Genomic DNA, 24,905 nt, shown 5'->3' on the forward strand with positions numbered 1-24,905 from the left:
TATTTGATAAATTTTCTATGAATTTAGGCCATTAAGATGAACGATACAACCGAGCAAAGATAAAAGCAAGGAAATTGAAAATGCTCGGTGGATGAAGTATAAAATTAAAAAGTGAACAAAAAGTGTATAAGGCTGAGGCGTGCATTAGAAGTTTCTAGAGAACTACAATATTTATATGGGAGATTTGTTCACATCACTGTTTGACAATGAGATTTATCGATTAAACATATTTTTAATATAGCGGCGCTTCCGAAAATACCGGAAGTTGACAGCAACTTTCTTATTTGAAATGGGTACCACCATTTTTTTATCAGATATTTAAATTTTCTGTAAAATTTTATGAATTTTAATATCAAACACTATACAGGGTGGTCCGGAAACTTCGACAGCATATTTTGCAGATAACAATAAGCAGAAAAGTTCGTATAAATGTATGTCCTCAAATCCTTAGCTTCGGAGATACAAGGTGTAGAAGTTTCATTTTTATTTCGATTTTTTCCAAATAATTTCTGAAGTAACGTCAATATTTGTATGAAAATTAGTGTCTGGAAGTTTTTTAACATGAGAAATTTGATTTCGATGTCAATATGATTTCTATTTGTAGGGGGCGCCACCTACATGTGTTTTAACTATTTTGAAGAGTAATAACTTTCCGCCGGTACCAGTATAAAACTACCGAGTGACAAAATATGCATTTCCGTGAATTTATACGTAAAAAATGTGTCGGTAAAAATCGCTGCAAGCAACCGTTCTCAAGATATTTAGGATGGAAATAGTCAATACATATCGTTATTGACAAAAAATATACAAGTTGAGTAGATAGTTATTTGACTAAAATAATAAATTTGAAAACTTTTTATCTTTTTAAGTTAATCAAAAATTTTCTTCGAAAAAATGATGATAAAACAGTTTCTATTGTTTTTGGTGCAAAAATATTTCAAATTTATGATTTCAGTCTAATAACTATTTAGTCAACATGTTTAATTCATGTCAGTGATGACAGGTATTGATAATTTCGATTCAAAACATCTCGAGAACAATTACTCGTAGCGATTTTTACCAAGAGACCTTTTATACTCAGTAGTTTTATACAGGTACGGACGAAAAGTTATTAGGTACTCTTCTAATCAGTTAAAAAATATGTAGGTGACACCCTCTACAAGTAGGAGTCAACATCAAAATCAAATTTCTCATGTCAAAAAACTTCCAGACACCAATTTTCATCCAAATATTGACGTTACTTCAGATATTATTTCGAAAAAATCGAAATAAAAATGATATTTCTACACCCTGTATCTCAGAAACTAAGCATTTTAGGACATATATTTATACAAACTTTTTTAATTATTTTTTATTTGCAGAATATGATGCCGAAGTTTCCGGAATACAGTTCGAACCACCCTGTATATCTAACATTAACCGTTTTTGAGAAAAAAAAAGTTTGAAGGAAAAAATTGTCTGTCAAAAAAAATGATATAGTCTAAACATCAAATTTAATGACTACCACAGTCACTGCGGCATAAAGAGAAGACACGTGGATATCTAGTATTTCAACAATTATATTGTTCGAATATCAAATAATAATATTGGCCGTAGCTGTCGTGGAATCAAACAATTTTTAAAATTGTGGGACGAGAACGAATAACTTATCTAAAATGTATAAATCAATCATGGAAGAGATGTAGCCACTCACCAACAAATTAAGGCGCTGTAAACAAACTAATATTTATTATAACCACTATTGATGAAGGGATCCCGAGAAACACAGTAAATAATTTATTGATATATTACATCGTTTTGTATGTACTTACCTTACTTATGGGAACAACTGCTTGAATATCATCTTTATGAATTTCAAATCTGACAGTTGATTTTCTTCCTTCTGCACCTCTGTGGATTTCAATATCGGTATCTTCTTGGTGGGGCTCAAATCGAGCAGTCCACACTATTCGAGCACCTTCGTAAGTATCGGTTGCGTCATCAGCAACTTCCAAAAGCCAGCTAAATAGTTCCATAACTCTGAAAACAAAATAAATGGTGTTAAAAATTATAAACGACATTAAAATATATTTAATAAATCAACCATTTTTCATAAATCAACCAAATTCTTCTTATTTTATATTTTATACTAGAGCAAAGCATGCAGGAACTGAGCGTAGTCAAGCGCGAGGTCATTTATAACGTCATCACTGCTACATTTTATAAGTAGTTGCCATACAGTGAAAATTCTCCGCTTGGGTAGTTATTAATATTTGATATAAAAAATGTTTCTTTAAATTTATGTTTTTTTCCAATGACATTCCTTATGAACAACCCGGACTTCCGACGACATTATGTCGGGACAATATGCTCTTCAATATTAGCTTCATTGTTTCACCTCTTTGAATACTTTTATGCTCGATAAATCACACATTTAGAGGACGTTTTGTCTCTCCAATATGCTACTTGGAAATTTCCACAATATGACAATTACTTATAATACTTAAAAAATATTCATAACTCATAAATCATGTAAATGTTAATGGTGTATGGGAAATTAAAACAACTTTGGTTGCACATCACAATACGACCATCAGCAAACTCCATAAGACGACGCATGGTATCATTGATAACGTGCACCCAAAGTTGTTTTAATTTCCCTTTACATAAAGTAATACGGTCGCAGTGGAACGTTCCATGTGGAACCCACCCTTAGTAAATACTATACAAAGTAATACTACAAAAAAAATATCAAAATAACACTAGAACAAATGTAAAATTAGCAACGTTGTGCTAACAATCTACATCGTGTATTAGACACATTTGAAACTAAAATTTTAAATCAAATTAAATTTTGAAATAAACATCATAAAAGATTGCGAGTTTTTTGAGTCCCCTACCCCTCGTCAGAGGTTTTACATTAAGATTATAAAATTAATATTCTTTAGAGATAACTTTAAAACTATTAGACTTGATATCTAGAATAAGCACTACGTGTTCGCAATAATATATTTTTGTAATAACTTCTTTAGAACAACTATAGTTAGGTAAATAATTATATACATTTTTTGCTTTCTACGGCAGTTCATTTTTATTCAGAAGTAGTTTAAAAGTGACTTACTGACTACATTATTTCATTTTAAATTATATAGAATTATATCATGACTTTTTGCTTCTTTTAAGAGAGATGAGGGCTAAAATTAGGCATTCTTGTACCGATAAATCGTATTCCGTGAGACATATTATAGAGACGCGTAGTTGTGCAGACCAAACGGCGCCGGCGTCAGTATGTCAATGAGAATGGTCTTATTTTTAGAACTAAAAGATAGACAGTGGTTTAATGAAAAAGTTTGGTACACTGGCGTTTCCAAATGTATTTTCCTACAGTTTTCCATACTGAAATAGTGGTTCAGAATAAATATTTAATCTCTGAAATAAAAAAATGTACCTTTCAGAACATGTGGATGTAGAATTATCATCTACGGCACAATTCTCACTATAACGGCCAGCTATCGTCACGTCGAGCCGACCGGCGCGTCATCTTGCCACCGGCCACCACGGCAAATATTCTTAATTGCCAACAATGAACATATTCACACTACCCATAATATCACCGTCACGTCGTCTTTTGGTGGTAAAATCCACCTCTCATTTACTTCATGCTTTCTGTCGAGACGATGGCTCGACGTGACGGTGATGGTACGTTATAGTCAGAATTGCGCCTAATATAATGTTTGTGAGAAAATGACAATCATATACAAATGAATTACGAAGTAAATGTTTATCACATACAAACAAATTATGATAAAATGCAAATCACACATTTTCGTTATTTAATTGGTTACATTTTTTGTGAAAACAAACTAAGAAAAATTAAAAAGTCTTAAAAAAAGAAACCTTTAGATTAACAAACTTAATAAAGTGCAAAAATATTAGGTCTATACCACGTGTTTTTCAAAAGTGGCTCAATTCTATAACTTTTTTATTCTTTTAGAAAAAAAAACGAATTTACTTTGTTAGTCTATGTACGAATTCATTATTGACTGTATTCAGTTAGTTTCGTTCACTTCCTGTTTCACTGGAGATGACTACAACTTTTGATTTTTAAATGTTACATCGGTATTCTTTAATTTATTTTATAGAAAATGACATTCTGAATAGAATGGCATATAATATGCCATTTGACTTTTTCTAAATATGTTAATGAGTCAAACTTGTTACATTTGAAAAAGTTGAGATATGATTAAAAATACCTTTTAGGCATCTTTTATCCGACCAGGAAGAGACACAAAAACCATTGGACGAGTCATTCTATTCAGAATAAGTCATTCTAGTCAGAATGATATTTTCTATATAAGAAAAAAATACAGATGAAACTATTTAGAAATCAAAGGTTGTAGTCAATCCATATTTGTCATATACTAAAATATCAAATTTCTTTTTTTTTTATTTAAAAAACAAAAAGTTATAAGGGTGAGCCGCTTTTTAAGAAACACCCGGTACATCTATCAGAGAGTTACGTGCTATTTGTTATCTATCGATAGTCGTTTTCATATAAAATGTTTATATATCATATAAATACAATTAAATTAAACATGTGCTTGTAGTTTTTTTGCTTACAATAAAATGCAACTACTTCAAATATTTATTTTGTTATAAACAACAATTTGAGTTAGTGTTATGTTATCATTATAAGAGTATGTTAGCAAATTAAAATTCATAAATGATAATTTAATGTAATATTTTTGCAACATAAGTTCAATAGTAGTTTATATTATTATTCATTATGCAACATTATTTAATTATAAGACATCACAAAATAAACTTTTGCGTCCTCTGTCCTCTGTTACTAGACCAAAAATAAAGTAAGAAATTGTCGCACCGCAAAATCGCATTTCTTGAAACATCGATCAGACAGCGCGGTCGTGGAGCCGGGTTGGAGCCGGAATGCGAATGAGAACAGCAGTATTGTGGCTACGAAACGATGGAGACGTAGAAATACAATCATAAAATGCGCACAGTAGTGTGATAAAGGAATTTTTGTTAGTACAGACGACTCCGATGCTATAGCACTTTGCGAATATTTTGAAAGTCTCTTAATTACTCGGAGTTTGTTAAAAGAAAAACTAAAAAAAAAATAACAAAATATCGTAAAATAGTCAAACAAAATTGCTTCTTTGAGTGTTTTTATTTATTTTTCTTTCTAGAACACCACCATAACATAAATCTAAGTCAAAATTAAAAAAGAAAAATGTCATACAGAAAATTTAAGCTTTTTGATTTTACCTCATTAGAAAAAATAGTATATTGTCCAACTAGTGCAAAAAGTTTGATTTGGTTTTATAATAATCGATGGGCAATTGACAACTTCGCACGACTTGCACATACTACTGTTACGTATGCGGGGAGAATTAGAGTAGTAATTTTAGTCAAAAAAAATAACGAAAAAGTTAAAAGATATTAAATAAAATTATTTTTAACACCTCTTCAGAGAGACTTGTAATTCGTTGTGTTACTCGCCAGTGCATTAAATGTTTGTATGCTGATTCCTATTTAATCCGTGATATTGCAGGAGTCAGATTATTGATCACCTCATTTGCTCTTTTAAGAATTTCAGGCCGTATACACCCATCATTTGGCGTTTCAAGAATTTCTGGCGATATAGATTCATCAATATCACTTTCATCAGTTTCCGGAATCCAGTCGGGATCATTACTCAATAATTTATTTAAATGCCAACCTCACTTCTTTAATATTGACACTGAGACTGTCTTTTTTGCTTGTCAATTTGGGTTTGCCAATGAAAATTTGAGTGCGAGAAGTTTACTTGTCGCATTCAAATCGACATTAAATTTGCTCAAAACTCGTGTGGTAATTGTGAAGTGGGCAATTAGCGTCTTCGACTCCAAAAGAAAGCGAAAAGATACTACTTTCCCCGCATGAGTAATAAAAAACATTCTTACTGAATTAATATAAAGTTTATATCGTCATGGTTACGATAACTATAAATAAAGTCATACTCCGTTGTTATTATTAACGGGAATTAAGATCCCTTAATTTTATCTACCTTTTATAGGTAACAACCATGAAATATAAGAGATTTTGAGTAATAAAATAAAATAAAAATGGACATTATCTAACCACTCTAGAAATGTATTTACATCATTAATGTGACATATAATAAATTTACAAGAGATCAGTTTCATCGACATCTCAGAGTTTATGTTTTGGTGCATTGTCATTAGATAAAGTGAAATGTAAAGTAGTAGCAGTCAAATGTCATAGCAAGCATAGTAAGCATATTATATTAATGATACCATAGAATAAAAAAAAATGACATTAAAGATGAAAATAAAGAGAGCTATAATATAGAAATTTATATATCTGAATCCAATGCCCTAAATATAATTTCCAAGTCAGCCTGGCGTCGTTTTATTGGACTTTTGACGTTCTCGCAGTTTAATTACTCAAGTTTAATCGACGTCTGTGGTAAATAATTAAAGTGTTCTCGAAACAGTAAAATTTAGAATTTTGGATAGTTTTTTCTCTGTCCGTTTTCTTTTCTTTATATTTCAGAAGAAGACACTAACAATTTTTTGTAATTTTTATTCTAATAATAAAATGTTACAGAGTTAAAATATAAAAGAAAATGATTACTAATACCGAGTATTATCCCCAAGCTTCAATCACTCCTAAAAAATCATCAAATTCGGTACACCAGAACAGTACATATAGATTTTTAAGTTACATCAAAATTTTATGGTACCCGTTTTTCCTGCACATTGATGACATTTCCCATATAAATTTACATATAAAATGACAGCGATCTTCATTCCATAGCCATCGCTGAAGCCGTTTTTTCTCGATCATATGGTATTACTAAACTGACATTAAGTGTCAAATTCAAAGAGTGTACCTAATGTACCCATTGTTGCTCGATAAGAAATTACTATTCTTTATATTATTTGTGACGTTTAAAATTGTTTAAAAAATTATTTGTAACGTTCGAAAAAAATAGCAGGTTCTATTTGAAGTAAAGATGTATTTTTTGTGGCTCCTCACAAAAAAATGTAATTCTTACTCTTTGAATAAAAAGATTAAGGAAGAAGCATATCAAAAACGTAGATCAAGTGCGAGTAAACGTAGATCAAGTGCGACTTAAATTTCAGTTTATCAGTGCCATTCTAATTTTATATCTGCGTGTAAAAATACAGGGTTGTTCACCGCATACGACACGGAGTATTGTAGCTAAACGATTTGATTTTTACAAATTGTAAGTTTTGGGTTCGTTGAAGGACTATTAGAGCTACAATATAAAAATATTTTTACAAGATACAGAGTGTCTCAAATAAATAAAAAAATCCAAAGTTGTATTTTTTTAAATGGCACACCCTATATATTATTGCATTTTTAGTTTCTACGATTAAAATAAAGGTAAATTTGATTAAGGTTTATTATACTTAAACCTTACTGTTTTTGAAATATTTTCAATTATGTGAAATTGCAGTATAAATTTTAAGGCTGCATTTCTCCGAGGGTATCAAAGTTTTTAATACTAAATATTTACTGAAGTTTATTTAGTGATCAGTTATTGTGTTGCCAATAATAAAAATTATACTACCTTATACAGAGTGTCTAAAAATTTATTTTAAATAATTACTAGCTTTAAACGGCAATAACTTGTTTAATTTAAATAGAACACCCTGTATATTTTATGAGAATCAGATGCACAATTTAATTGTCTATCAAATTATTTTATACCACTTTTTACCTATCCCTTCAAGTTTTCGAAGAAAATGCATTTTCTTATAATTTAGACCTTATTTATCAATATACCTATGGAATATTGACATATTAGATTGTTTTTAAAACAACAAATGTACAAAATGCACAGGCTAGTAATATTATCGTTTTTAGTAGAACGATAATATTACTAGCCCATTTGTATGCAAAAATAAAACTATTTAAATCTTTATAAAAGAGTATACCATTAATTAAATATACCACCAGTATTTCCGCCCAAATACTAACTAATTACATACTTAATTGTGTTCTTTAATAAATTATTCTAAATAAATGCGGATTTGAATCAGAAATCAATATAATAATAAGTTATGAAAATGAACGCCTCTGTTATAAATAAGCATTTGTCAAGGTGTTAGTTTTTTTACCACACTGTCTAATACACATACATAATTTAGTTTGTTAGTATCTGGAGCAATTATTATTAATCAACGCAAACAGTCAATTAATGTAGTTTGAATACTGGAATCATATTAATTGGTCCTCTTTAACAAATATTTAAACAGTTTTTTTTATTTTTTTTAATGAAATAAACGAACTATATCGACTATTATCAAAGCAACTTTAAATTATCAAAACAATTAAAAATTACCAATTCACATTATCACAGAAACAGTATTAAGACGAACGTCCATTCTCGTCAAAAATTAAATATTAAAACAAAAAATCGAAATAATATGGTTTGGAAATTATGATATAGATGTTTGGTATTACAGCGAGATGCTTTGAGGAGTTATATAATTTAAAGTTGCAATGAATGAGTTGTTTTTAAATGTTGATGGCTCTAATTGGTTTTATTGATTCTGAGTGGTTGTACTTCCTAAGTGACTTTTGTCTTTGGGCTTCAAGATGGGAATATTTTAAATTCCCGAAACATGCCGCCCCCCTTGCTTTTTTAAGCATTAAAATTTTTTAAATTAAACAACTTTTTAAATTAAACAACTTAACTTAACTTGATTGTGAGTTATTGTCCTTTTACCCTCCTTCAAAGGTTTGCTTTGATAATATGTAGTCACACTGTTAGAGAACGTTTAGTATAACTCTATAATTTGTTGTTTTATTTTACATTGTCCATAAAGTCGTTAGTAGTTATTAAAATTGTTATAAAAGTATAAAATTCCATATGAATACACACACGCGCATAGATAGTATAAATAATCCTTCCTTAATCTTTTTATTCAAAATTTTTACTTCTAACAAATCAATATACTATTATATTTTTTAAATTTCGGTTTCAACTGGAGACTATTTAGTTCAAAACATGATGAAACGTCTGATAATAAAAGTTTCCACTGTATCGGCATTATGTAATTATGAAACAGTATTGAACTATATAGTTTTCTCTATTCTTGCGACTAAGCAAAGACCAAAATTAGTGGTTGCCGCAACGCGAAATCGCATTTCCGAAGCATCGATCGGGGAGTGCAGTCGTGTAGACAAGGCGATGCCAGAATGCGAATGAGGGTGGCGATATTGTTGCATCGAAATGATGGAGACGTAAAGACACAGCAGTAAAATGGGGACAGACTTCTGGTAAAAGGATTTGTCGTGATGAGATAACGTATCTAGTTTCGGCAGATGGTTAATATCTGACATTTTCTAAACTTAATTTTATCTCATTAAACTTAATATTATTAGAAGTAACGTTCAATAGCAAATTTTAATACTTAAGTCAATAGAACATTATGTCAATACAGTGCAACCTATTTAATCGGAATACATGTTAGGCGCGATTCTCACTATAACGTACAGTCGCGTCGAGCCGCCGCGCCGCGCCGGCATTCCGCGGCTACCATGGTAAATATTCTTAAATGGCTAACAATGAACATATTCACACTACTTCTAACGTCGCCGTCGCGTCATGGCAACGTCCTTTTCCCATTTACTTCATGTTTTCTGTCGAGACGGCGCCGGCGCGTGTTGACTACCGTCTATGGTCTAGTTCTGTTCTAGTTGACAAAATGATGTATCCCTCAAGTTTTTTTAAAGCATTATTTAAATAATTATTAATGAGGAAGATGCATATATTTAATTTTTCGCCAGAAACTGTTCAATTTATTAGAATAAATATGTGTAAATGCAAAAAGAAACTTTTTTCTTGAAAGCAGTATCACAATTTTATAAAACGGGCCATTAAAATACTATGGATAACGCAAACGACGCCTCGCGAATTGAAACGATATTCTATTGGTCTGACGTCACCCGCCGTTCTCGTCGACGCGCGATGGCCAGCAGCAGCCAGACGTGTTCCGTTTATGTACGTATTTAGATGGCGTACTAAGACATTTTTGTTGCTTTTAGCGTTGATTGAAGGAGCTTTTTATGCTTTTTTGTGCAGTTATTATTTGTATGTGTTGTGTGTTCTGAGAATTTTTTAAGTAATGGCAGATTCCGGGTTTGTAAAAGCACAATCAGATAACTTGCCAAAAGCTGATGCTTTTATGTTGGCTGCTTTTATAAATACAAATTCCCAATTTATTGGTGCTGAATTACGAGGAAAAAACAGAGAGGTATGTAACATTTATTCTTTGTAGTACTGAGGCATATTTAAGTATAAGTAGGTACCTACTGTTACAAACTTTTATATACTTAGTTATAAATTAATGTTATAAAGTTATTTTTTCAGATCAGGTAGGGAGACGTATGGAGATAATGCTGTAGGTTATATAGAAGTGAAAAGAGACAAAAATATTTGTTTAGTACGTGGAAAAATAACTCCAGAGCACAGCGTGAAAAAGAAAGTTTTTTTTATATATTGACACCCCCTTACCCTTGTTATTTTTAAAGATTGTTTTTTTACGAAGTTATAAGAAAAAAATTGTTTATCGGTAATGAAAATATTATACAAGGTGTCCCATAAACAAACGCCAAAATTAAGTTACTTTTTTAAGCGAAACACCCTATATATTTTTGGATTCTTCGGAAATTTCTAGATATTCTAGATATATTTCATGTATAATACCCTATACCTATCTTCAAATGTTTACGAAATATTGACAGTTGAAAAGCGAAAAATACCTACAATTTTCTGCACCACCTTTTTTGAGACACCCTGTATAACTAGAATTAATTTTAAAAGAGAGTATATGAAAAACCATGCAACTTTTTTATTTAATGTTTTCTTCTAAAACTTGCAGTTAAGGCTGTATGTGGGTGTCAAAATATAATGAATAACCCTGTACACATTCAAATTTCATATACCTATGTAAGACAATGTACATAAATATATGAACTTACATCAAAATGATCTTCACAACAATAAATCGTAAAAAAAGAGGATAATTTAACGTTTTTCTTTTCATCTCTTCTCATGGCCTTGGACCATTTGTCCATAGTATTGTTCAAAACCTTAAGTTATACTAAGGGCTGGCAAAGCTTAGTCTTGGGTCGAGATTTCCGTATGTAAGAAGAGTACAATGCGTTTATAATGTACTGAACAAAGAGAGGACACTAAACACGTTACCAAACGTATGAAATAAATCGAGAAACTGTGTACATCGCTAAGAGACGTGGAAAGGGATATAGCAGATTTGTCGTAGTTGACCGGTCGACCCAATCAATACCTCTGTCAGCACTTAAAATTCTAGGGAGAGGTGTACGTCATGCGTTCAGCTTCACGATTTAATTACGTCTCGTGATACTTAATTTGTTTATTTATTAACGAGTCGTTGTAATTTTCCCTATAGCTTGATTTTTAAAAAAAAAAATTAAGCTATAGTTTCTAGAAACACTTGCATTTTTGGTAAAAATAAGTGGAATTGAGTGGGTGTTCGATAGTGGACGCGCTATTAGAACTCTGAATTCAAAAATGGATATCTCGAAATCTATTAGAAATAATAGATTGTAGATTTTTTAGAACTTTGTTAATATTTCTGCTGTATTTTCTTTGTAGACAGTATGTGAAAATCTTTATCAATAAAAAAATTACACGATTGCTGAAAATTGCTATGCTCTAAAAGTAAATGGATGGATTGTTGACAATTTTTGAATGGAAAAAACAACCTTATCGAATTTTTCTTATGTAAACATATTGTAAAATATCCGATCTTGAAAATAAAAAAAAGTTTCAATATCTAAAGTGGTTCTTGAGTTATGGCCTGTAGGCCTGTTATGTGTTAAGAAGTTGAGTTTTTAAATTATCGCGATTACTGACGTTTTCTCGTTATAAAAAAAATGGCACTCTAACGATCCTATAATTCCTTATAATTCGATTTCAGATGCTCAGAAACATGTCTAATGATTTTATCCAGTTATCTCTTGAAAAAAAAGTATTTTAAAAATAAGCGGTTTGCGATCGTGATTTTACTTTACTTGATAGGGAAAGGCGTATCGGCAACGCCGCAACAGCACACTGTCACGCGTCGCGTCGGTCGGTCGCATTTTTCTCACTCCGACGCGCGACGTAATAAGATCCCTATGCGATTTACTTCCACACATGAATGCCGACCCAAAAGTGACAGTTGCCAGCACGGTATTCCAATTTTGCATAGACATAATTATTTATTGATTTTATTTTTCACTTCCTATCATGCTATTTAATCCGGTAGAACGTTTCCATGTTATATACTCTATTATTTTTCGAGCACTACCTTCTGGAATGAAAAATATGTTTTCTAAGTAGATCTGGCACAGCGCCCAAGATTCGACCTCACGCCACGAAACCACCTTCGACATAACTCAACGTATTTCTGCAAAGCTTACGTTCGCACGCCACCTGCGAAAAATTACATCAGTTCTCTTGGCATCTGGTTCTCTTTCGCTTCATCAGGATATTTATATTGTTCTGTCAGAAATATGATCCATGTTGGAGTTATGTTACAAGTATGGAAATATAAAACTGATTTATGAATTATATATTTCGTTTTACAATAAAATTGCAACAATTTGTTATAGCGGGTACGTCTCAAAAGTGGCTCACCCCTATACCTTTTTTATTTTTTCAGATATATGACATAAATTAGGATTTATTGACGTATTCAATTATTTGTGGCCACTTCCTGGTTCACCGGAAATTACTACAACCTCCAATTTTTAAATAGAACACTTGGTATATTTCTACTTTATTGATTGAACTTGTTGAGTCTTTTTTTGATTGACTTTATTGAAGTCTAGTTAACAGAAATATATAAAAACTAGCTGATATCTGCCCAATTCGCTATCCACACCCATTTGGAACGATTTATTTCTTTATAAGTGCAATGTTTTGGTTTGTTTTTTTAACTAGTAACTACAAAATTACATTGACTTATTTTATAAATCTAATAATGTTAGAGTAAACATTTTTAATAGGCTTGGTGCATTTTAATTGATTTCAACAAATTCCGACGGCAGCGCTTCAAAGACAGAAATCAGAAATTATGAGTATGTATTTCACGCCGCCGTATGTTGATCGCATTAAAATAATATTGAAATCGTGACTTTGCCATTATATTTAAGTATTTTAGTTTTTTATTAGTGCAGTTATTGATACTATAAAACACTCAGGAACGAGGTTTGTGTGATGTAACGCTGTTTCGGGTAGTAAAAAATAAGTGAAAAAAAAGTTTTGTGTTGTGGCAATTTCAAATGTTAATAAAATTGCCAAAAAAATGTTAACGCGTAAAGGAGAGCGTAATTAGAGCGTTTTTGGGTACAATAACATTCAATAACTCAACTTTCCCCGATATTAAACTCTCCTGAAACAACATTTTATAGCTTCATAGTTTCTCACACCGATTTGATCAGAAGCAAAAATGGATTCTAGCAGTTCGACCAAGAAGTGAGTAAACAAAGTGCTCGTTACAAAATCAAAAAATAAATAGACATATACTATGAGAGGATAAAATATAATTTGCAATATTAACGGCATACTTTTTTTAATCGACTAGTGATTAAATGTTTTATAAACATCTAAAATTATAATTATGTTGCTGCAACCTTTAAAAAATTTTGAATGAATTTTGGTATAGCCGAAATAGCCCCAATTATGACCCCACTAGCAAAACCGGTGATTAAAACTATGCTCGCTACCGGAGTTGAGCTTATCTAAAAAGTGTTTTAGCTGGAATAATAAATTATAGGCTGTACTTAAACTGCCGTTAAACGGTAGCTTACTAAAATGCCGTTAATAGGTATGACGTCGTTGATGTGACGCACTTGACGGCTTTATGAAATATAGAAATTTTATAAGGACTAACCAACGCTATCCACCCCACCAAATAACCAACATACCCAACGCAACTAACCGCGACACTGATAAAAAATATAAAAAACAAATATAAACTAGTAAAAATCAACCAACCCCACCAAATAACCAACTAACCAATGAATTAACACCCTCCAAATAACCACGCTAACCAAGCCGCCAAATAACTAAACCAATCCAACTAAAAAGAGTCAAACCAATGCAATAAGATCACGCTATAAGCAAAAAAAATACAAAAAAGTCTTGGTCGGCGTGAGATTTGAACCACGGACCATTCGCTTACTAAGCGATAGCCTCAGCCACTGACCCACAGGTGCTCTTGCAGAATGCTTAAGGCTAGGCATTACTTTCCGCCGACATGAACGACGTCACAATATCTATTAACGGCATTTTAGTAGGCTACCCTTTAACGGCTGTTTAAGTACATCGTAAATTATAATACAAGTTAGACCTTCTGAAGATATCAAAATGTTTTTATTTTTAGAATATTCACAAATTAGACTTCATAACCCTTTTTTTAGAATAATTTTTTAGAATAATTATACATATAATAAATTTTTCGTATACTCGCTATTTAAACCCATGTATTTTTATATACTAGTTGTTTACGATATTTCTCCGGTGGTGGCAGCACCGGCGGAGAATGCAACAAGCCTATATGAAAAATATTCACGAGAGTGTAATAAAACAATTTAAAAACTTTACCTTTTGATGTTGAAGTCGTTTGTATATCCATAGAAGTGAATTCTGTTTTCAATTCAAAAACAATCCAGCCGCCGGCGCAGGTTCAAATTTAATAGAACTATTTTTTTACTATTTGTCATTGATAAGTTGACAATTATGTCAAATACATTTGAAAGACATTATATGTATTTTATAGGCAACCAAATAAACTAGCACCCTCAAAAATTCTTTTTCCTACCCATGGCTGGGAAACTTAAATGGAAACGACAGTTCATTAAGAAATGTTTTCCTCCAACCACCAGAATGCCGAAAATTCCAAACTGCAATATCAACAATGAAAATGTCAATATCTGTCACAAATTTGGTTTTTAACTGACACAATAAGATGCTTTTGTTGTGATTTTACGGCTTCATTTCGTTTTGATTTTTCGAATTATTCTACAATTAAATTCCTAACTTCAGAATGTTTGGCAGTATTCTGTTTTAGACAATGTTTTGTAAAAATGGAGGATTTGTGTTTTGTATAGACTTAGTAATTTTTTATCATGGAGTTTATGTTTATTGTGCATATTATGGTCCAGATAAGTTTCTTGGCAATGGCTACCACATGTTATAACAACGTCAGCGTTGATTATAACCTTTGAATAAAAATTTTGATGAAATTTTTCTTGAATTTTTGCTTTTATTTACTGCTTGTCAAAGATTAGATGTCAAAGAATTTAGATACGTCAATTTAAATTACCTGCTTCAGTAGCGTCTCGGATGTTTGTGTTAATAAATAATTATTATAACTCATATATTTTTATTAGAACTGTATATTTTTATAACAATTTTAATAACTACCAACATTTATTGACAATGTAAAATAAAACAACATATTATTGAGTCTACCCCATGTCTACCCTACATCATATTATACATTATTATTTTACATGTTTTGAATAAAATTAGAACAGCACTGATAAACCGGAATAAAGACCATTTTAGGACCCCGTCGCGGTCGATCTAAGATATTTGATATGTTCCTTACTTAATCTTTTTGTTGAAAGATTATAACGATATCAGTGTTGCCAACTAAAGGAATTTCAAAACCAAACCAAGGTTGGAAGACCAAGGTTAGATTATATTGAAAAAAAGCAATGAATTTTAAAACGGTTACATAGTGCATTCTATCTGTCAGAGAGGATGACATAAGTACATTTTTGCATTTTCAATTTAAGCGGAACGGTTGAAGAATGTCGAATTTAACTGAACCGGGCGAAATAACACGTTACGGAGCAGTAAATTTGGAGTAACGTCGAAATCGGCTCGAATACATTGACAAATCGGAAATATTTTTCATGGCGTGATTGCCCCATTGTTATGCATGTGCAGTTCCAGTCGCCTCTGCCGGCCCGGCCGTCCACTCGGTTATTCAGTGCCGCTGCCTCGTAGTGCCACTTACCTGTAGCGGCAATAAATTTTGCATTTTCCAGTGCGAAATTGCCACTTTTATGTGCGCCCCGTCAAATTTGAAAGGAGAACGAAAAATATATGGGCGAAATAGATTGAAAAAGTAGCATAATCGTGCAGGTTATGGTATACATTTTGTTTTTTTTTACTAGAACATCTTTTAATATACTTATACTTAGACAATATTGTAAAACAGTACCTACTATTTTTTTTCCATCTTATAAATTTATGTATTACAGTTTAGAAGAATATTCAATAATAATTGATTAAATTTTCACAAAAATATATCTTTTTAAATATAGCAGAAAGTAGTCTCGACTGACTAGTGAGAAAGAAAATCTAAGAACTAGTGGGGTTGCAGTCGGAAGGGTTTGACAAAGAATTAATACACTTTGTTAATTGTCAAGCTTTCGGAATTTATTCATTCCTTCCTCAGGACATTAACGTGGTACAAGAGACCTTCATAAAAAACTACATTAGAAATTGGCTTGTATTGAAAACTCCACCGTGAAGCATCGCTGACCAGTTAACCACAAAAAAGAGAGAACTCTTGTGGGGCGGTTAAGCCGCCTGATATTTTTATTTAAAACATTGGAATAATTAAGAGATGTTCGATTAAAAATACAATTGCGTCTCAATCTAAGGCGTGAAGGCGCAAAGCACCCGACAGGCGACAACCTTGTTGCCTAACCTAACCAAACCTTGTTGTCGAACAATTGATTGAAAAAAGAATTAACCAAAAAAATAGTGGCCCGAAAAGAAAAATCATCGAATTTCAATTGACAGAAATAAAAATTTACCAAAATGTCCATTTTCGGTGAAAGAGTGTTCTAATACAGGGCATTTAAGCACAAGGTCCATTTAATAAAAACCAATCTAAACAAAAACAACACACGTTTCTTCATCCGTGCCTTTTTCATACAAATAACTGTGGAGTTTGTGTTTTCCCTGTTCACTGATCAGAAATTCGACTTCCATTCTACATGTTTATGCCGGATGATGACAGGCCCAATAAAAATATTTTTCCAGAAATTGGCAGGGATGACAATGACAATGGCCTGACAATAATAATGAGCGAAATTTATAAGATCTAAGATAATGAGCTGCCAATTATTGTGTTTTTCAGAAAACTTTCTGGTTCGCTAAAATGTTTTAGGCAAACTATGATTTCTGGCAATTTTCCATTAGAGCAGTCTTCGTTTCGGTGATTTGCTTTCGGTCAATTTTCCTTCGGTCATTTGTTGTCGGACAATTTTCAGGATACGCAATACAGCTATGTTCAAAGTCTACCTGATTCTGACCATAGTTTATGGCAAAAAAACAGAGACTTATTTCTTTCAAGTGTGTTGAATTAGCCTTTAGAAAAGAGAGCTGCTAAATTACCTACTTTTATTTTGTTCCAAGCAACCATCACAAAATACTAGACAGAATGTGTCATTTTCTCACGCACGCATTTTCATAACTTAAAATAATGGACCTATAGGACCTATCTTAAATTCCATATTTCTTGTAGTATAAAAATTAGTACAACAATTGGAAATACGAAAGGAGGTACGTGCCAAAATTATTTTTCCAGATAAATAAGAAAAACACAGTAGAACTGAAAATAATACATTTTTAAAATGACTTTTAAACTACATATAAAATACACCAAAAATAGACGCTTTCGCTTGGTACTTGTAACTTTTGTTATGACATGCAGCATGGTAGTAATTTATTACGCTTCTAATGCAATAACGTAATATTGAAAAATTTGGCACTTACCCCCTTTGGTATTTCCACTCTTCAATTGATATAACAAAGAGCCCTATCTCAACATACGTCTCTTCGTCATAACGAAGGGTTCTAGCATTTGAGATGGAGCAAATTTTTAAATGAATATAAAATGAAAAAGGTATAATATTGAGATGCGCAAGTTCGCTATGTTAAAAAATGACCTAATGGGCATATCATGACGTTGATATTCGTACTATTCCGATATTCGGAATATTTGGATGATATTTATTTTTTATTAGTATTTTAATAAAGCACGCTTTTAGATGTTTCAAAAAACTTTTAATAAGAGTAACTTTAACTCAACATATATGTTTCGGCTTGTTAGGCCTTTTTCAAGAGTTTTTTAAGAACTTCTTAAATATATGTTGAGTTAAAGTTACTCTTATTAAAAGTTTTTTGAAACATCTAAAAGCGTGCTTTATTAAAATATTAATATTTCAACGATGTTTCACAAGGAACCAACCACAGCTTCAGTACAATTTATTTTTTAGATTGTATTACTAATTAAATTCAGAGACTAATAGTATCTACACCTTGGCGGGTTCATTTCTTTAAAAATAACAGTGTTTCGCCATTGAAATCAAATCTAAAATATAAGAAGGTATTTTTATTGTGAAAATTATGACTCAATAATAACACTAATCAACACAATAAATTTAACACTTTATAGTGTAACTATCTGTGTGTTTAGATTTGTGAATAATTTGACAGGATGATTGCTCCTTCAGTAGAGAGTTCAAAATAAAGTGTTTTGGTAAGCTACTAACATTTGGCTATTGTAACACCAAAACTTCCAACTTTAATTAAGCTTTTTAGAACAAAAAGATTTCTCATCGTCTTGTTTTATTTTTTAACTTTACAACTTATACATTTAAAGATTTTTACTGCCTCCAATAGCCTGCAGGTATCGCAGAAAATACCCCTAAAACCCCGTAGATACAATTTATTCAGAAAAAATGCATTCTAATCGTACATTTTCCAAACTCCTTTTCAAGATTCTATTGAAGAATTTAGCATGCATTTCCACGTACAATCCATTTTCCTTTTAGTCTCTTGATTGAACGAAAACTAGAAGCGATTCAAATGAGAGCGGCCATTATGGTAAAGAATTTATCGTTTTCTTACGAAATTAATTTCCTTTTCTTTATCGGGCCGACCGCTTTTACGACCTATTGGCTTTATCTTTGGAACTTCGATTCCGAACAATGAACTAATTCAATACAATGGACTAATGCAGTGGATTGAATTAAGAGTTCATTAATCAGCTTCAAGCCTTTATCATTTTGATCCAAAAACAAATGGAATCTAAATTTAATATCTCTTTCCTTGTACCCACATTTGCCTACGAAAAAAGAAACGACCTAAGATTTTAAGTGTATTTTGTTAGATTTTCACTAGATATTTTTGGATAAGAGATCGATATATTTTTGAAAGGAAAAGTATTTCGGTAACCGTAATAGATACGACCATAGTTAAATTGGGGCAAAGTTGCGCCTTGGGATGTTAACCAATATGACATCAAAAAAGTTTTAAAAATTTCAAGATTGCTGATTTATTCGGAAAAAACGGATTTTTTTGTAAATAAATTTTATTTTTTCCTGTCGTTACTTTTTAGAAAATCCAAAATCTAATTGCACATTTTCATAGTCACTTTATTACAGCTACCTTTTAGTATTTTTTGAATTTCAAACTAGCTAATATAATCTATAAGATACATAGACCAACTTATTTTTTTTAAATATGGACCTGCATTTTTTATTTCATGTTTTGAATGAATTCGGTCTCCTGTGTACACTGGTGTATACGTATATGCCACGCTTTATTTTTTTTGTTTTGGGCATTTATACACAATTTAATTATACTAATTTCAAGTCCGACTCTGTTTTTTTAAATATTTAATCTATTAATCGCTATAATATTGATGAGCTTGTAGTATGTGTAAAACAATGAATAGGAAATTTGAAATCAAATACAAAAATTGGCGCCGGAAGTCACGTATAGCCGCCCATACTTGATATTTTTTAGCCGACCATACCAATAGGTATGGTAGGCTATTAGGATCGGCAAAAAAAAGTTTTTTTAATTTCACTCAAAATGAGTTATTTGAGTCATAAATGACCTAAATACAAAATATTTTCATGGTGTCTGTCTGTCTGTATGTCTGTCTGTCCGTCTGCCGTCTGTAACACGATAACCCAAAAACCGCTGAACTGATTTTAACCAAATTTGGCACAAAAATACTGTGGCACCCGAGAATCTGGCCAATAGTTTTTGGTGGGGATGGGAGGTTGGTAAGGGGGTATGGAAGGGGGTTAAAAATTTTAAAAAATCGTAACTCCAAAATTACAGTAGCTAGCGAAACGCGGTTTTCAAATTAAGATTAGGAATAATATTTGCAACAAAATTTGTAATAACATCAAAATCAGTCAAAGTCGCAGTTTTCGAGATATTAACATATTTTAGTATGGGCGGCTATACGTGCCTCCCGGCGCCAATTTTTTTATCTCAAAAACTGCGACTTTGACTGATTTTGATGTTATTACAGATTTTGTTGCAAATATTATTCCTAATCTTAAATTGAAAACCGCGTTTCGCTAGCTACTGTAATTTTGGAGTTACGATTTTTTAAAATTGTTAACCCCCTCCCATACCCCCTTACCAACCCCCCACCCCCATCAAAAACTAATGGCCAGATTCTCGGGTGCCACAGTATTTTTGTGCCAAATTTGGTTAAAATCGGTTTAGCGGTTTTTGAGTTATCGTGTTACAGACGGACAGACACCATGGAAATATTTTGTATTTAGTAGTATTTTGTAACTCATTTTGAGTGAAATTAAAAAAACTTTTTTTGCCGATCTTGCCGAAAGTTTTAAAAACTAATATGAAATAAATAATATAAATATAATATAATATAAACAACCAAATTATTTTCCCGGAAGATGAATTGTAAATGGTGGCCAGCGAGGTTCCTGGGCCTGTCGCCAAGGAACGGGGGGGCACGTCAAGTAATGACTTGACGTCATTTGTGAAAGTGAAATCAATACATTTCAACATTTACAACAAAGTGTACAAAATGCATGCGGACGTATAAGAAGATCTGTTAAAAGAGCTATAGTACATTAAATTGAACGAAAAATGTGTGCAATAGGGAGAGTGGTATTCCATTTTGAGAAAAATTTCTGCTTGTTCTAAAATGGTTAATCCCGTTTATCCGTTTTCAAATTTCCACACCGTTTTAGAGATATGTAATTAAAAATATGAAAATATAGTTGAATTTTCATAAAAATCGAAACGCGTTTATAATTTTGATTTAAAAGATTGTTAGGAATAGAATTTTGATTAACGTAATATTTTTTACGGTTAAAGAAGCACAAAATTTGTTTTTTTTGCAATGCTACGGAAAGGGAATAATAGTATTCGGAAAATGTGATACTTCAACAACACCAAAAAATGATGTTAATCAAAATTAATAATAACCATTTATCAAAGAATAAAAAGTTATATTACCAATAAGGTTAATCCCGTTTATGCTTTTCCAAACTTCCATACAGTTTTGGAGAAAATAAAAAAAACACGAAAATATGGTTGAATTAATTTAAATCCTAAATATCAAAAGGCGTTTGCCGTTTTAGAACAATTTAACATTTTTATGAAGAATACATTTTTAAAAAATTGTCAATAAAAAAGTTTTTCCCCATGTAAAGACAATCCGAGTAATTGTTCTACATGATAATGCAGTTTATGAAATTGTTTTAAGTACAAATTAATATTAATATAATATACAGGGTGTTTCAAAAAACATGTGCCATCTCTCGTGGAGAGATTCCTCACATAAAAATAAGATTTATTTTTCATATCAACATAGACCTGATTCTGCTTTGTTTTGTAGCTACAGGGTGTTATAGTTTTAATAATGTTTTGATTTGTTATAATTTTCTTCCAAGTACTTTTAGTGATTCGAATGAAATTTTAAGGGTAAAAGTTACTATAAGTGCTACGTATTTTAATGCTAAAAAAGTGTCGATAAATTTATCAGGGACGTGCATATAGGCTATCACTGGAATATTTTTCAAAAAAAAAACGTGCGCCACTGATTTTTTTTTCTTTTGATATCAAAATTGAGTAGGCCGTTTAATGCCAATTAAAAGTTATCTCTTAAAATTTTGTCGAATTCGGCCTCCTTGATGTCATAAACGTAACTTTATTAATCACAATTAGTAAAATTAAAATAACAATAAAATACATTATACAGGGTCCGGCAATAGTGCGTCGGGCATCTGTAGCTCCTAGAATAAAAAACTTGAGAATTTTGTTTAAGTGCAAACCTAAAGTATGTACCAGGATGTATTTCAGGAGAATATTTTAACTTCTATAGGGTGGCTCAAAAAAGTGTGAGTGGACCTGGATGATTTTTTTTAAATGGAACACCCTGTATATTATTGCATTTTTGGCTTCCTTTCAGATCACTTTACATAACCCTACGATATGAATAAATATATTTCAATAGTTTCAGAGATATTAAAAAATAAATCAAAAATATATATTTTTCAGACCTTCTTAAAACAATTATTAAAAATACAAGAACTTTTCTGAAATCAAAACTACATTAGGTATTTACATTAGATGGTCTGTTCTTACTTATTTAAAACTTTCGCAAGTTAATGATATTAAAATTTTTTAAAGGTTATCTCACTCAGGAGGCCGAAATGAACAATTTTGTCTCAAGAAGCAATTTTTAATCGGCATTAAATTGCTTATATAATTTCGCTAACAAGAGAAAAAAAAATGGCGCCGGGAGGCACGTATAGCCGCCAATACTAAAATATGTTAATATCTCGAAAACTGCGACTTTGATTGATTTTGATGTTATTACAAATTTTGTTGCAAATATTATTCCTAATCTTAATTTGAAAACCGCGTTAATTTGAAAACCAAGAAAATATTTTGTATTTAGGTCATTTATGATCCAAATAACTCATTTTGAGTGAAATTAAAAAAAATTTTTTTTGCCGATCCTAATAGCCTACCTTACCTATTGGTATGGTCGGCTAAAAAGGCACTGGCGTACATGCTGTTTTGAGAAAAATATTAGTGATAACCGATATGCACGTCCCTGGTGAATATATCGACATATTTTAAGCATTTATAGTAACTTTTACCCTCAAAATTTCATTCGAAACGCTAAAAGTACTTCGAAAAAAATTATAATAAATCGAAAAAATATTAAGCCTTTGACACTCTGTAGCTACTAAACAAAGCAGCATCGAATCTACGTTGATATGAAAAATAAATCTAATTTTTACGCCAGAAATCTTCCCAAGACAGATGGCACATGTTTTTTGAAACACCATGTAGATAATAAAAATATAAACTTATTTTACTCATAGTTTTAAATTAAAGCAAGAAGACAAAAATTTGATTAAAAATGTATAACTTAATTCATGCCCGCAGTGTTTTATTTTGAATTAACCCATAGTTCGGAATCAAATTTTGTAGAGAAAAGGCAAATTGGTCGTAAAAGCGGTCGGCCTGATAGAGCACAGGAAATTAATTTTGCAAGAAAACTATAAATTCCTGGCCATAAATCCCGATCTGATCTAAACCTGTTCTCTAGTCTTCTTTCGATCAGAAGGATTAAACGAAATGGGATGGTACGTGCAAATGCATAATAAATTTTGCAAAAGTGTCGTTCGGAAATCGTACGATTACAATGCATTTTGGCTTTGAATAGATTCGTATCTAGGTCGGTGAATTGCTGTACTATTTTATTGTCGCAATGCTATTCTAAATTATGAATCGACTATTTCAACGACGAAAATGTAAATGTTGATTTTTTTGTTAATGTTATAGTTTAAGAGCTAGCAACGTTTTCGAGAAAGTATTTTAAGACGTCTGGCTCTTTGATATATCTTTTATTATGCTCTCTGGAACAGCGTGCAGGCCGTCTGGCTGCCGATACACGTTGCGTTCACTACTGCGCATCCAAAGAAGATTCTCTATTTTTTACTTAGTGTTTTAAATTCTAGTATAGAATAAAAGTCGAGTAAGTCTCCATTAGCTCAGCGCGTAAAGCTTTCGCCTATGAAGCGAAGGTCAGTGGTTCGATACCGGCTGGGGTGCAACTTTTTTTTTTGTGTATATTCTGATAGTAAAGTATTAAATATTTGCTTTTTTATCACCAGAACGGATAGCGTGTATGGGTTTATGATCCGTAGTGTATATAAGTAGAATTTGATACTTTCATTTGTTTTGAAGGATTATTGTAAGAATTAATTATTAGATAGGTTTAGGATGGTCTGGCTGCCGCGCCGGTAGGTTGCGTTCACTACTGTGCATCACATGGGTACAGGGTGTCTCATTTTCGTGCGTTTTTTGGGATTTGGGATATCTGGGATTTCTCGTTTATGAGTGGAGATACAATGATGCGTTTTTTTTCACATTACTTTGCTAGTATTTTTATGTAACTAAATATTCTACCCCTAGATTTGCTCATTTTCTACACATTAACATTAATCGATCTTGTTTAAAAAGTATTATTATTTTATTTAATTTAATTTAACCAGATAATTTTGTTTTCCATCGTTATCTTAACAAACTGAACTGAAAATAAACTTGTGCGGCTTTTAGATAACAATCTGTTAAAAAAAGTATTATTAAAATGATTATTAAAATAATAAACAGCTGAAAAAAATATTTTGAAGAAAGACAGGCAGAAATTACCTTCATAAAGCATTAAAATGTTAATTTTTATATATTATGTTTAAATCTTTAAAATGAAATTATAAACGAGAAATCCCAAAAACGCATAAAAATGGGACACCCTGTACACTTGTGATGCGCAGTAGTGAACGCAACCTACCGGCGCGGCAGCCAGACCATCCTAAACCTATCTAATAATTAATTACTACAATAATCCGTCAAAACAAATGAAAGTATATCAAATTCTACTTATATACACTACGGATCATAAACCCATAAGCGCCATCCGTTCTGGTGATAAAAAGCAAATATTTAATACTTTACTATC

At 31.6% G+C, this 24,905-nt stretch overlaps 1 protein-coding gene across 2 annotated transcripts in view; it reads right to left on the reverse strand.

Annotated features, from left to right (window-relative positions):
- LOC115888618 (transmembrane protein 132E) overlaps positions 1-24,905 on the reverse strand; it is a 229,337-nt gene that overhangs the window by 100,538 nt on the left and 103,894 nt on the right. For both annotated transcript variants that reach the window (XM_030908382.1, XM_030908381.1), the window contains exon 6: positions 1,812-2,019. In XM_030908382.1, the coding sequence (XP_030764242.1) occupies positions 1,812-2,019 (208 nt within the window). The remainder of the gene's footprint in view (positions 1-1,811; positions 2,020-24,905) is intronic.

This window comes from Sitophilus oryzae, unplaced genomic scaffold (assembly GCF_002938485.1).
Source record: "Sitophilus oryzae breed Bouriz unplaced genomic scaffold, Soryzae_2.0 scaffold_803_pilon_pilon, whole genome shotgun sequence".
Lineage (NCBI taxonomy): Eukaryota > Metazoa > Arthropoda > Insecta > Coleoptera > Curculionidae > Sitophilus > Sitophilus oryzae.